The sequence below is a fragment of the Etheostoma cragini genome, chromosome 2, assembly GCF_013103735.1.
Source record: "Etheostoma cragini isolate CJK2018 chromosome 2, CSU_Ecrag_1.0, whole genome shotgun sequence".
NCBI classification, from domain to species: domain Eukaryota; kingdom Metazoa; phylum Chordata; class Actinopteri; order Perciformes; family Percidae; genus Etheostoma; species Etheostoma cragini.
Window position 1 is genome coordinate 17,346,185 of NC_048408.1, and position 15,050 is coordinate 17,361,234.

General features: G+C 36.9%; 2 protein-coding genes across 2 annotated transcripts; both read right to left on the bottom strand.

The window, feature by feature from the left end:
• On the bottom strand, positions 1–5,409 carry LOC117936699 (endoplasmic reticulum resident protein 27). The gene is made up of 7 exons (XM_034860019.1): positions 5,248–5,409; positions 4,210–4,295; positions 3,142–3,279; positions 2,926–3,042; positions 1,958–2,083; positions 1,612–1,809; positions 1–93 (listed from the first exon to the last, which is right to left on the bottom strand). The coding sequence occupies exons 1-7, from the start codon at positions 5,303–5,305 to the stop codon at positions 52–54; spliced, it is 765 nt and encodes a 254-aa protein (XP_034715910.1). The 5' UTR covers positions 5,306–5,409; the 3' UTR covers positions 1–51.
• Positions 5,410–9,950: 4,541 nt separating this feature from the next.
• Positions 9,951–11,741, bottom strand: LOC117935019 (retinal cone rhodopsin-sensitive cGMP 3',5'-cyclic phosphodiesterase subunit gamma-like). The gene is made up of 3 exons (XM_034857128.1): positions 11,568–11,741; positions 10,634–10,755; positions 9,951–10,505 (listed from the first exon to the last, which is right to left on the bottom strand). Exons 2-3 carry the CDS (start codon positions 10,741–10,743, stop codon positions 10,388–10,390), a joined length of 228 nt encoding a protein of 75 aa, XP_034713019.1. The 5' UTR covers positions 10,744–10,755; positions 11,568–11,741; the 3' UTR covers positions 9,951–10,387.
• Between the last annotated feature and the right edge of the window lie 3,309 nt (positions 11,742–15,050).

Here is a 15,050-nt window from a genome sequence, read left to right on the forward strand (position 1 = left end):
TTTTCCATTTAGTCTTTATTTTAATAATTCATTTACATTTGTTTTAGAGTCTTAGAGCTCTGTTTTTGCTTCTGTTCCTGCCTGCTTCACCTCCTGAAAAACATAAAAGTGTGATAAGTGAATTACAGCAGAGAGGGAATATACCGCAGCTGAGCCGAGTCAAGCCGGGACAAGGCAAGTCAAGCAGGTATCCTTAATGGAAAAACGCAATAAGTTTTATGTAAATCCGATGAAGTTTGTCATATTAGGCTGATTTCCTGTTGGGAGCAAGACCAAAAGTCAATATTGGCCTGTAAATGTCCTCAGGCCTGGACTTTTGTAGATTGTGGGAAATTTCAAGCAGATATGACAATGTACACTGTAGTTACAGCCACTTTCTCATTCATCGCTAAACACTCAACACGGCCACTTTGAAGATTTCGAAGTTCATTCTTGATTGGTGATGGTTTGGCTCACACCCTATGATTAAGCCACGCCCCTTTCATAACTGGTGAACCATTTAAGGTAGAGTCTTGTATGATGTATCATTGAACTCAGCAGGAAGTTCCCTTTTCATTGGTGACGATTTGTAGTGTCTGAGTGCCCGACGCGTGTTAAGGAACAATTGCCCGTCCAATGCTGCTTGCAACTTTAATTTACTTTTATTTTCTGCCACAAACCCTAGTCTCCTGGGTGGAAGTCCTGTGTGTGTTTGACCTAACCAACATCTCAACTTCCTCATGCAAAATTTGGGCTCTTTTTTGTCACATCGCTTCCTGCCTTGATCCTGTAATAATTATGGTAGGCCACTAGAGGGAGCCACCACTAAATAATGAACGTGATTCGTAATTGTGGAACAAACAATTTATGGGACAGGACAGTCTAATTTATAAAACACATTTGTCAAGTAAAAGTCCAGGGATTATTAAAAAAGAAATAAAGTTACTGCTCAAGAAATGATCCTGTAGAAAGCTGTAATATGTCATTGAGACAAATGTACAGAACTGCTGCTTCAAGGTTGACATTGTTTGTGTAATTGGTGCATGACCCCTGACAATTTCATTTATATCTTATTTGATTCAACTGCAAATATGAATGCCATCTATTAGCCACCTAGGATTTTTAGTTATTTTAACTAATGTCATAAGATTTCAGTCTCTTTAGTAACACAGTTTGTTGATAGTCTGGCTGTAACTCTGGTATCTTCTGTCTTGTTGTAGAGCTTCAGACTCTGCGTCACACCCAGCTGGAGTTCTCTGTGGTGTGACAGAGCAAATTAGTGTACAGGTTGAGGTTTCCTGTCTTTTGTGTGGCACATATACTTTAAAGTAAGAACAAGAAGTGCTAATTTTTTGGACATCACTGGTGTGCTACAAACTCACAGCCACTTTCCTTTTTTACACTTATTTTCAAACATTATGAGTGAAAGTAATGTTGAGATGTTGTGCTTCTGATTTTAAATCACTAAAATCTGCAGCTTTTTTTTTTTTTTTTTAATTGTTTGAAGTCAGTTGTTACAAGAAAATAGGTCTTCGGAGTGCAACATCTTAATCTTAACCAGCTGTTGCAACTAACAGGTTATAATACATCTAACCATCAGCAGTGGCTGATTTTAGGTAAGCCATAACTAACCTTCAGTTCACCTCGTAAGAAGGACTGACAGAACTCCCGTACCCGCTCAGTAGAGATCTCTCCCTCCGGCAGGAGCCACTTCATGTCCGAGTCACCATCATACATACCAACCCGAGGGAGGTCCTTAGACTTAAGGCCAAAGTAGCCCAGTGACCGGGAGTTGGACTTCACTGCTCCGTTGATTAGCACAAACAAAAACTGGAACACAGTTTTTTTGACTTTATTTAGCTTGTCATAGATTATATTAAGTAACTGCAGTAATGCAACTTCTACTTTATCTTTAGAAAATCACTTGGCCATATTTGAAAATATTATTTTGTAGGTAAAGTAAGTTGAATATTCTCACCTTGCCTGTGAATTCAGGGGCCATAGCTCCCAGTCGCTCCCTGAGCTCAGTGTATTCTTTACTCCCTCTGTTGGCAAAGAGCAGGAGGTGTGTCTTCACCTCTGAATGAAACAGGCCCACTGCGGTCTGAGGAGAAGAAAAACAGCACATAGGTCATAGAATGAGGGTTAGGATGGAAGAAGTTCTGTTCCTACTGGTCAACAATGATTTCCTTTTTCAGAAGCTTCTCACCTGAGCTTGTTTTTGTACTCTTTGAAGTGACATTTGTGTGCCTACCGTTCTTGTATCAGCTTTTCATTCATGTTAGTAACGTTCATATTCTTGGAATACTCTGAACACCAGTGGTGTAGAAAAACTAAAAGTACAATTTCGAGGTACTATACTACTAATGCACTACACCCTAGTATTACCATTTTATGCAACTTTATACGTCTACTTGACTACATTTTATTTCTCCACTATCTTACAGTCACTATTCAGATTGGACCATTTGAAATCATTTATTGTCAAGAATTAACTACTTTACAGTATATAAAGTAGTTAAAAACACAAAATTAAAATGCTGTAATCAATGATAATAATTTGCTAATACTGACAACGTTTGATATTTTAAGTACAGTTTGATTTTACTTCTGTACTTCAAATGAATGCAAGACTTTTAATAGTGAGTATTTTTAAAGTTTGGCTCTGCAACTTTGGTTTATGTAAAATATCTGAATACTTCTTCCACCACTGTTGAGAGACAGTGATGATGGAGTGGTGAGTGAGTGGGTAGCAGGGAATGTTACAAAATAAGAAGTTTAACTTTTTTGTTGCCCCATTTTTTTCTTTTTCAATTTGTTACAAATGTATTGTTAAGATGGAAGAAGTAAAGCTTTAGGGGATAAATAAAGACCAGTTAGACAGACAGAGGCAGGCTGTAAAAACATTTCCTATATGCTAGTGATGACTACATGAGTTGGACCTACCACTTGGTTGTATTCTGTAATGTATCGGACCTCGTTGATGGTGATGAAGTTAACAAGACCGTCAGCTTCTAACTTTTTGGCTTCTGCAATGACGAGGTTCTCCTGGTGATTATCTGCCTAGATCACATCACACACATTAATATCAACATTTTTCAAAAACTCACATCACATTCACTGTTAAAAAGGTGCCTCATGTAGACAGATGGTGCAGAATACCTTTCTGAAAAGGGTGATGGTATCTGAGGAGAGGTTGTAGTCTGCCCACACCTCTTTCTCAGTGCAGATGGCTACAGGGACGGAGTCAACTCGCTTTGCAGCTGCAACGAGTTCCTGATAGCCGTGACTTTCCTCTCCCTGATACACATGAGGGAAAGAGAGTGAGTTACATCTCATCTTTTCATGTACATTCTCTTCTCACACTTTTTTACCCATGGATGTGCAGTCTCAGGCATACAATATCACATCTTAGAGTTGGGATGTATTTTTTCCTCTTTAGAATAACGTTTTTAGTAGGTATCTCAGACACCAGAAACTCTCATGTTACCATCCCTTTCCCTCAAAGACAATGTACTGTAAATTTAAAAAGGGAAGGGAGCAGAAAAAGTCAGCAATGGAGAAACAAAAAAAGATATACTAGGAAGAGAGAGGTGCAGCTGACTCAAAGAAAGGTGAATCATGTGTATTTCTGAGACAATATTGCATGAGCTTTGGCAATTCATTTAATCACTTTGCCTGTAATATGTGTTCATTCCCAATGAGTCACAGCACCAATAATTTGGTCTCTTTTTGCCTTCAGGGTCATGTTCCAAATATGCCTTATTCTCATGTGCTCGATCTTCCATTCTCCTCTCGTGAACCTTATCCGTGCGTTTGTTTATGAGAGGGTCAATGAAGCCAATCCCACAAGTCTTCAGATACTCATGCATTCCCTGTCAAGTGGCCCCGCCATCTTCCCCCACACACAGAGTCTGGCCAAAGGGCTCGCCTCCATGGCACTTACAGTACCAGCGCTGCCAAAGGTGTGGCCACAGGAAATATATTCTTCTTCCAGATCTATTCATAACAGCAGCAACACCAGGGTGCAAACAAATGCTGTATTTTTGGAACCCTCACAGTCTCACTCTCAGCTAATTTGTTTGAACATGTCTGGTTTGCTGCATGCATGTTAGCATAATAAACAAAGCCATAAAACAGCCCATGTAGGCTTGTTCAAAAAATGTCTCAAATCTGATTTGAGCCCATGGTTGAGACCTTTTTTCCAAATATGCAATTTTCATGTCTGACCTCTAAGAATCCAATGACCACCACTTCAGCAGAGTCGATAAAGGCCTCAGCAGATTTGGTGTCAGTCAGTCTGGGAAGGGCATTGTCTGAGAAAGAAAGACACAAGATGATCAACTAAACACACGTTGTACCTTACACTCCTCTGTACTCAGACACAGCTTTGTGCTGAATGCTAATGTCAGCATGCTTACATCCTATGTAACATGATAAACAAAAAAAACGCTAACATGCTGAAGTTAGTTAGGTGTAATTTTAATTTTTTTTCTCTTCACCATCTTATTAGCTAATTAACAATAAACAAAATGTACAGCTAAGGTTTTGTGTCATTTATTTTGCAGGTATTTGATCATAAACAAAAGTGTTGGACAAATGGCAATATTGAAATGATGATCAACAAAAGTTATTATAATATCCTGTTTGCACCAAATTGCATTACAATCTATTAAAGATTATTTTTCACTCAGAATCCCCGTGATGTGAACCTCAGGGTCTTGCTGAAGGTAAAGTCAGGGGATCATAATAGTATACATTGCCAAAGAAACATTAATATCTTGACAACATTTTGTGGCAATCCATCAAGTACATGTTAAGATACTTCACTAAATGAGTGAAAACGTCATACTTGGGGGACTAGTATTATCACAATTGTATGCTAGATAAGTGTAAACGTATCTAGTCAGGGGATCACCAAAGTCAGTAGGATTCCTCCTCTGGTGACCATGAAAGCCTGTGCAGTATTTCATGGCAAGCAATCCAACAGTGTCAAGACATTTCACCAAAAAAAATCTAAATGTCAACCTCATGGTGGCACTCACAAGGTGCCAAAATGATCAGGTTTCATCCTCAGGGGACTAGTAATATCCACAATTGTACAACATTTAATGGCAAGTGAAATAAGTGATAGACCAACCAAACATAGAAACTAAAACTATACTAGCAGAGGTGCAACACTTTGAGGCAAGTTTGAATATCTGCATTGAAAGCAGACAGAAAACTAGAATGAAACCAACATGACGCAGTATGGTTAAATCATTTTACCTTTCTCTGTGGCAACGACAGAAGACATCAGAAGGGAGAAAAACAGAGTGATTAGCATGTTTTAAATTATCAGAATGACAGCGAGGCAGGTAAAGAAAACAAACCAAGGAATGCACAGAATACTTTGTAGCTGTTCGACTCTGTATGAAGAGTTGTGTCATCGCTGGTATGTCTCTGACGGCCACCACAACTTTGCTGGGATTTGATTGGAGGCTTTCATGAGAACCAGCCAGGTGTTCTTGATAAGTGGGAGTGCTGGGATGTTGGACTACGTGTCACTGTGCGACAGGGGACAGGTGTGAGTGTGTTTCTGCACTGTGGTGTGGTGGCAATCTAAAGTTCAGGCCTGTCTGACCAGTGAAAGAGTTCAATTGGACTGCATTTTAGTACATTCTCCACAGGAGGGACACAACTCCCAGCAAATCCATCCCCATACAGACACTAAGGGAAGTAAATGTTTTGAGTTTAGAATTTGGTATTTGGAGACACACTGGAATATAACTGTTGTTTTAAATATGGGTTATTACATGTTATTACAAGAAACCAAGGTGAAAATCAAATTTTAACTTATTTTTTTATCTAATTCCTCTTTTAGTTGATGAAAATTGCAACATAAAACTACCATAAAATCAGCTGAAGTAGTATTGATTAAAACGAACGAAGAAAAAGACCACAGCAGCTCCCACAAACCACCACAGAAATGTTGTTTTATATGTTGATGTTATAAAAAAAATCTTAAAGCCTCTCAGATGCAGAATTATTTATAATAGCGTAGTGGGAATTATTGAACTAAACTCAAAAAGAATAATTAATTTGAAGTTTGATGTTTTACTCTGATGATTTTCAAAAACAAATTTCACATTGAAAAGGAATCTGCTAAAAATTGCTGCCAAGTTACATGTTTGGTTGACCACAGAGCAGAAAAACCAGGATGTACCAAAATACAATGAATCCATAGGACAAAATGGTCTGAACACTCTCAACTTTTTTGTGTGTCAATAAAATCCAAATACTCTTTACATGTAATTCTAAAAATATAAGATAAAAGGGTTATTCTTATTGTGAAACAGACTGTAAAAATAGCTTCCTAGCTGTGTTTACAGTTAGAATGCATTCAGTACAAGGAGGCAAATGAGAGCAATAACGAAAAATCTCATGTTATGGGGGAATCATAGACTCATAATTTATGACTTAACATGCTGTATAGTTTCACAACACCAACAATCGTCTTCTGAGATTAAAAAAACGTGTTGTTCAAAGCTGTGAAAAGTCCTGGCTTATTCTCAGGGCTGGTTTTTGTGATGTACCTTTACATAGGGCTTGAGGGCAACAATAATACTGCTAATGTCATAGACCCATGACTTGTGTTAAATGCACAGACAGGTGATGTCTGAAACTGCAACTCTTCTCAGGTGAGGACCCAAGAAAATAAAGCTTCTTACAAACACAATTCTGTCTCTCTAGTGTCACAGCACAAGATTTAGTAGAACATATTCATATGGTAAGTTGTGGGAGGCAATCTATATCCTTACCCAGTGAGGTAAAGCAAGAGACACACTGTTGCATTAGAGATATAATGTATAAAGCATGACAAAACCTGCCACTTATGGAGACTTTAGGCTGGAATGTTGTGCAGAGGTGACGTAAACATATACACTTTTTCTGTTTTCTATTTTATGCTCAGTTTTATCCGATGGAAATATTTCTTTTGTTTTCTGTATTTCTGCATAGAAGCATAGCTTTATTTTAATTTGTTTGTGCTGCTTAAGACAACATTTTACATTGTCTTAATTGTCCATTTTATGCTGTGCAGTAAAGTTGGTGTTAGCATTCCTGACACAAAGGCACACTGGGAGAACAATAAAGAGGAAAGATAGAAAAAAATTAGGAAGGACAGAAATTAATTTAAAAATTGTTGTCTTTGGCCATTTCTGACTTGTTGTGGAAAAGTGTGAAATGTTTAACGGTTTCAGAGAAGATCCAATTTAATTAAAAATTACAGGACCAGTTGGTCCCCATAGTTGGTGCTGCAAATAAACAAAGAAAACGTGATGTTACAATACACACAGTGGTAGAAACGTGATGTGTTTTCTCTAAGTGGAATGTGGTGAAACTTTGAAACTTGATATTTTCAGGGTAACTTATATAATGCAAACAATGTCCAGCGCCACATGTAACAGGTTCATTTGTTTAACTTTCTTATTTATGTTGTTGTTGTTGTTATTTTTTTTGAATTTGTTTTGACTAAAAAATTACGTTTTGCAGGAGGTTGCTGCATAGACATCAGGGCAGAATTGGTTTCTGCTCATAAAAACATGAGTGTGTTCCAACAGATGCTTCTTCTAAGTTCAAAGTTCTAAGTATTTTAGGGTTGAGATCATGATCTAACCAGGTAAACCTGGATTATTGGTATTTAGATCATGGTCCGGTTAACACTGTCATGATTTCTCGGTCATCACTTACACAACTTTTAACCCTGTTAGGCGTGTGAAGGGCTTACATTAGACCCCGTGAGCTTCTCCTCACACTGTCACCGTGTCACTTATGTAATGTGCATGTGCAAAGTACAACGTTTGCCGTGGAGATTTGTGAACATGCAGTAGCAAGAAACACATTTTAAAAAATTAAACAAGAAGATTATTAAAATGTTTATTTTAGTTCACATTTAAAAAAAACTTAACTGCAACAAAAGAAAAAAACAACCATACGACCCAAACTTTTTCTTTTAATACAGCAAAAAAGGTAAGTATTTGTATAATCTAAAATGATCCACCGTAAATATAAATCAACTAGAATCATATCTGAAATGTGGGTCATGGTAAATGTGTCAGTTGTGTCTGAGTGTTTGCAGTTTGGGTTTGATGTGTGGGATGGAAACAGCTTAAAGGCTGTATGTTACATTATAATTACAAGGTAATTTGTTCACAACTAAAATGAAATTGCAACTAATCAGTGTAGGAAGAGTCGGAAGGAAGGAAGAGTCAGTAGGAGAGTTGAAATCCTGAATGACTCACAGCCATACGGCCTCGTCCAATGTCCACATTATCACAGCAGTATTTGTAAAATTTTGTACACATTTTGTGGAGCTGATGGAGAGGCAACTGGACTGTTCTAGAATCCAATATTCTGTGACAGGGTGGTCACAGTTGTTACTGGGTGTTTTCAGGCCCTACTCTTGTCACAGCCTGTAAGCTGCAAGCTTGAAGACTTTGAAGACAACAAAGTGGACTGCACACCACCAGACAGTACTTGAAGGCATCAGCAGAGGTTGGTTCTGCACTAAGCTTTCTGTATACCCTCAGCCTTCAAAGTTTTTTATTTGTTGCTTGTGTTGCAGCCCATTTCCGCTGGGATTTAAGAAGGAATGTATTTGTGATGTTAGACACACTGTATTTATGTTGCAATCACAAACTCATGGGCTTTTCAAATCAAGTCTCTCTTTATAAACCATATTTTTAACCACACACATGCCATAGTTTGTGGGTGATTCCTGGATGTAGTTGTTTGCAATTTTGGGAATGATTCATTGTTACTTTATTGTCAGCAGTAAAATTACACTACACTGTGGTATGCCACATCATCACAATTTGATTGTACTTGGATTCCTGGTTGCAAATATTTAATTTTTAATTGATATAGTTATTCATTTACAAATCCTCACAGGAGTTTTGGCATCAAACATTATGATTCAGACGGGTACACATATGATCAACATTATGATGATGATTATGAATACATTACACAAAATTAAAAACATCTTATGCGCCCCACAGTGAACTGACTCTCTCAGTAACTAGCAGATGCAGCTGTTGCAGCTCTGCCCACCAGAGAACAACATGCATCTTGAAAAAAAGACAGACTGTTCTGGTCGGCCTTGATTGATAATCTCATTCTAAGATGGTTTGGCAGACGCTCTGACACACTACAACACAATTAGCACAAGAACGACTTAATTATTTTACACTGCACTCTAAGCAACTTACAAATGTCTTGTGTGTGTTAATCTTTGCTCATAATTTATCCATTAGCAGTGGCAATTTTAATTAGTTTTACGTTGGTGTAACTGTTTTTTAGTTTGTCAATGCCTTTTTTAAATGTAACAATAAATCAGAAATTGCCTCCATATCACACAGATACAACAGACCTTGTAATAATTTTCCTTCTCTGTGTTTACCCACAGACCCCAAATCTCCCTTTCAGGTCCCCGCATAAAGTGGCCAAAGGTTTGGAACATTGCACAAGGCACTGCCCCTTTGTCTGCTTGCTGTTTAGATGCTCCAACAGGGAATTGGTACAGTGACACAAATGTGCATTGATATCTGGAGGCCACACACACACACACACACACACACACACACAGTTATCTCATTCCATTGTCCCTCACCTTCTCTGTCCTTGAAGCCAGATTTATTTTGACAATTTGAGTGAATTGTGAATTCATTATTATATGATATTTTTATAATATGCAAGTATGGCAGCTAAAAAAATGGGGGCCACACCCATGTCACTAAGTGAGTCATTGTAAAAATTATACTGTAAAAAACAGTGAAAGACACAAGAGAGAACAAACTACGTGTAGGCCTATGTAGTTTTTAATTTTTTTAAATTTTTTATTGTTTTTTATTTGTTGACTATTAAATGTTGAAATTATTTTAAATATCAGTTTAACGTGTGGTGTTAATAATAGAAAGAACCCAAAGACAGATGGTCAAACTATTAACTTTTATTTTGTTCATGGAGTTGTTCCTCTCTACTGCTAAAATAGATACATGATCTTTTCACCAAAGAGTGAAGTGAATCATAGACTTTCTCATGAAAATAAATGTTTAGGAAGCTAATTCACAAAATAGATATGTGCATGTTGAATTAGCAGCTGTTAGGGGAAGAGGTGGAATAAGAGGACCCTCTTTCATATTGTGAAATACATGCTCCATTTGATTTTTTTTTTTTCCTCTGTGGAAAGTACAGGCTGCTGACACCACTTGTTACGAGGATGATGGAGAATTGGTCAAAGATAAAGTGCATGAGACAAGCTAGAGTACTGGATTTCTTATTTTCCAGGTCAAAACCTTAATTAAAAGCTGCAATCTCTTTTCAGCTGCTTAGTAAACAGTTGGAATACATGAGGAACAATGGCTGTCTAAACAATTCCATATTTCGCCAGGTCGCAGAGCTCCATGTCCCCGAAGGCTTCCCATGGGCAAACCACTGTGATGTCTGTGCCAAGACCCTCCATGCCGGGGATATCGTCTCCAAATCTGAGTGCACAGGACAAAAAAGATCTGATGAGTACAAATTCTGTTTGTTTTTTGTTTGAAAGTGGGCCTAAAATGGCAAATAAAAAAAAAAACGTTTTTTTTTTTGTGTGATCTTAAATCCATCTCACCCCTTCTGTCCGGGTTTGGGGGCCTTGCTCTTGAAGGTACGAGCAGCCCTCTGCTTGAATCTGGGAGGGGCCTTTTTGTCAGCGGGAAGTGCAATGGCTGTGTCTTCCATTTTAATTGGATACTGAAAAAGAACAACGTTTATGAGATCCATGCAACTGTCGGTTCTTTTAAAGTTTTCTGTTTGCCACTGCTTTGTAATAAATCAAATATCTCACACTGCACCATGACTTTCATTAAATATTTTTCTTTTCTGAAACTTACCTATTTACACACCCTCTTTAGATTGCCTTGGGTTTGGGTTTTAAATCTCATCTTAATGCCTTTTTAAGTTCAATGTACAACACTTTGTAGCATGTATCATTACTTTTGCACATACAGATAAAGTAATAGCCTAATCACTGTCGCATGCACAAACACACATACACATGTTTTTAATTCATACTCCATTTGGTTTCTTTTTTTTGCTCTTTCTTTATACATGTATGTATTTTATTAGTCTGTATCAATTTTATTTTGTCTTATCATTTCCTTTGTTTTATGTTCTATTCAATGTAATGACATTTTTAAAGTATCAAGGTGAAGGCTTCAAATAAGCCCATGGTTTTTTTTGTCATTACAATCAAATCAGAAATCAAAAGCTTATCATAAAATCGTAAAAATTATAACCAGTGTTTAAAATTCCTTGGGGTTCATTCAAATCTATCAAGTAAAAAAAGTACATTGTGAAGATTGGGCTTACAAGAAGGCCAGCACAAAGAACTAAGTCTTCTCAGTGAGAATCTCAGATTTCAATTCAGCTCCTCATGATACTCAAGACAAACATTACAAAGCCATCACTGTGTTTGTCTTTCTTTTTTTCTGAAGCATTATGTGTTATCAAAGCAGTAAAAGCCTCACTGTGCCAGAACTAATACAACTGCAGTTTTATCTTACCTTTTGTTAAAGTCTTCAAGTGTATTTCTGATGCTGTCTGATGAGTCTGTCTTGTTTGTTGCTTTTGGTGTTCCTCTTTCTGTCTGGCCCTTTTAAAGTCCTCTGAGTGGCTAATCCACTCAGATGTTATGTGAATATTTTGTGTATCAACTCTGCTCTGTCCTTTTCGGTACCAGCTTAGCCACGAATAGATGAGATTAAGGAGGGCAATATATAAACATAAGGTGTATTCCAAGTGACTGTAGATGTATCGATCAACATGTTGAATTGAAGTGAACTATTGAGGTGTTATGTGTTGCAGGCGTGAATGACAGTAATTAGCATGACTGTCAAGTTGAAGCCAAAAAATCTGCTGAAAGACATCCATTATCTTTCTGTCTATCTGTCACAGCACACCACATACATCAGTTATTTCATCTATCATAAACTTTTATTTGACTTTTTTGTTTGTCAAAGCATCTAAAATTGTCTCCATGTTGACCAAGTACAACATTAAAAGGGTCTTACATGGAATAGTTAGTGATTAAAAAAATAAAACCTAACAATAATATAATATTCTGTAACACTAATGAGTGTTTTTAATTTTGTACTTTAAGTACATTTGGCTGATAATACTTCTGTACCTTGACTTTACTAGTAATGTTTTGAATTCTAAGGATTATTTTCAAGATGTGGCATTTTTAGTAAAGGATCAGAGAACATATTCCACCACTGCCACCCTATTTAATGATGATAATAAGAATAATGATAATTATTATTATTATTATTATTATAATTATTAATGTAATACATCTATATGTCTGATGGTATGTAATATATAGGCTACTTTTAGGTTCCAGTTTTACATGAGCAGTTTATTTACTGCCATGTAAAGATTTGAAAACAGCAGTTTTCAAATATTACATTAAGTTCACAGTCATACAATGCAGCACAGCACAGCATACAGCACTATGCCAGAAAACAGCAGTAATTGTACCAATACTAAAGATTAGGATATATTTTCACCTTATTTTTAAACAAACATGTCATGGCACGAGGATCAGGGCACGTGATTTAAGATCAGGGAAGCCCTGATCTCTTTCAGGTGATCAATCACTTAGAGACAAATAAAGAACACTTACTTTAAGTATCCAGCTCCTAATCTCTCGCCTCGTGGCACAGACTCAGGGTAAAGAGGGACAACACTGAGACAGATCTGCCAACTTAACTGAACAACTATAATAACTGAGGGAGGTCAATCATTAAAGACACACTCCATGATTTGGTCATAACATCCAATTCTGCCCACAGAGCTTCACTATTTATGTTATTTGACAAAGAAAATCTTAATTTAGTCCTCCTTCTAGCATGGTCACCTTTTTCTAAATTACATGATGTACAATTGATACACAGCATATTTGTATAATTTAGATTGACACATGTTAACATGCAGAGCAGCAATAAGCAATAGAACATAAATAAAATCATGATGGAGATCTTAAAATTAGAAAATGTTTAAAAAGAATACAAATAAAAAAACGTTTAAAATGTTTCTGTCAATTTTTTTTTTTAAGCTTAAACAATCCACTGTTTATGTCTTCAAACTCATTGGTGAACTGAACGTATTAGTGCTGTAGAATATGTATTATAATATATTCTTTTACATTTGTAATCTTCTTTTTAAACACACCTATTCGGGAAAAAAGAATCTTCATCCAAATAGAATGAGGTTCCAAAACAACTCATATCATCCAGTGAATCCCATTTTGTTTTTCTCAGAGATGCTTGTAATATTGTAGGTGTCTCCACCTGACATGACCCACACTTTTCAGCCTCTTAACTAATCTAAATAGCAGAGAGGTCAGAAAATCATAGATGAGCATGTTAGGGAGATTAGTGGGGAGGCATATATAAGAAGACACCAGGGGAAAGACCAGACACAAACTGAGCAGAGAGACATTGACCAGAAGCCAACTGTGTTACTCCAAACCAAAAGGTAAGATCAAACTGAATTATCTCAGCTGCCAGCTTTGCCTATTATTCAATTCTGATATAAGAATTACGGTTGGAGCATAAGAAAGAATGGAGGATCAGATAGATACCTTAAGGTACATATGTTGGGCTCTTTTAATTGTGACAAATTATAGTTGTAGACAAAATCATTTCAGTTAAAAGAAGGTTTTCCTTGCCGCAACTGCACCATATGCACGATCTTTGGATATTTGTTGGTCTAGACCAAATTATAGCGTGGTCTAGACTTATCTCTCCATCTATCTATCTGTAAAAGAAGATGCCTGAGAAGTCTCCTAAAAGCCAAATCAGTTTTTAAAGAACCTGAAACCCTTGTTGTTTTCTTTGGCTTTGTCTCCACCCACACAGTACCTGTGCAATGAGATTGAATGCATAACATACATCTTTTATACTCTGCATCCTTTTGTGTTATAAATTCTCTTGTCTTTCTCTTTTTACTTTTTGAGAGGCACTTTATAAATACAGCTTTGAAGTATTATATAGTGAAAGTAACACTTTCTACTTAAATTACTTACTTTGTTACCCCATGAAGGATACTGAATATGGAGCTATTTCTTTTACGGCTCACGGCACTTTTTGCAATTTACTAGCCTGAATTAGAAGTGATGTTCTGATCTCAAGATGTATAGTCTGTAACTTGGCCAAGAGTAATCTTTAAAGCCAAGGTGTAAAAATAGACAGTTGTTTGTGTAACGGAGTCTGAAGGAGTTTCATGACAGCTTTAGTCAATTGTCTGACCTGGATGTTCCAAGCACAGAGCAGTGGGGCTTAGAGGAGAAGCAGAAGGAAGGGTCTTAAACATCAAGACTGACAAATTAACTGTTAAATGTTTCCTCTCACAGCGTATAAAATGGCAGATGCAGCAGTTGCACTTCCCGCCGACAGGAAGGCCCCTCCCAAATTCAAGCAGAGGACCGCTCGTACCTTCAAGAGCAAGGCCCCAAAACCAGGCCAGAAAGGGTAAGATTACTTTAAAGTCACCATTGGGGGAAAGCAACCAAGGACATTTACTCAAGTCCTGTATTTAAGTACAAGTTTAGGTACTTGTACTTTACTTAAGTATTTTCATTATCGGCTAATTTATACTTCTACTTCACTGAAAGCTCTTATTGAAAGATTGTGCTTTTTACTCCACCACATTTAGCTGACAGCTAAAGTTACTTTTCAGATTAAGATTCTATATTTAAGAAAAAATAAGTTATAAAGTTCCGAAATTAAGCCAGTGGTTATTAAGTGAGTATTTTCACACATTGTTGTATTGGTACTTTTACTTAGGTAAAGGATCTGGATACTTATACTTCAACTTAATACTTCCAAAACTTATAGTCACATATCCAAGAAATTAAGACTAATGTTTTTCTTCTTTTTCAAAACAATTGAAACATTTTCAGATTCGGAGACGATATCCCCGGCATGGAGGGTCTTGGCACAGACATCACAGTGGTTTGCCCATGGGAAGCCTTCGGGGACATG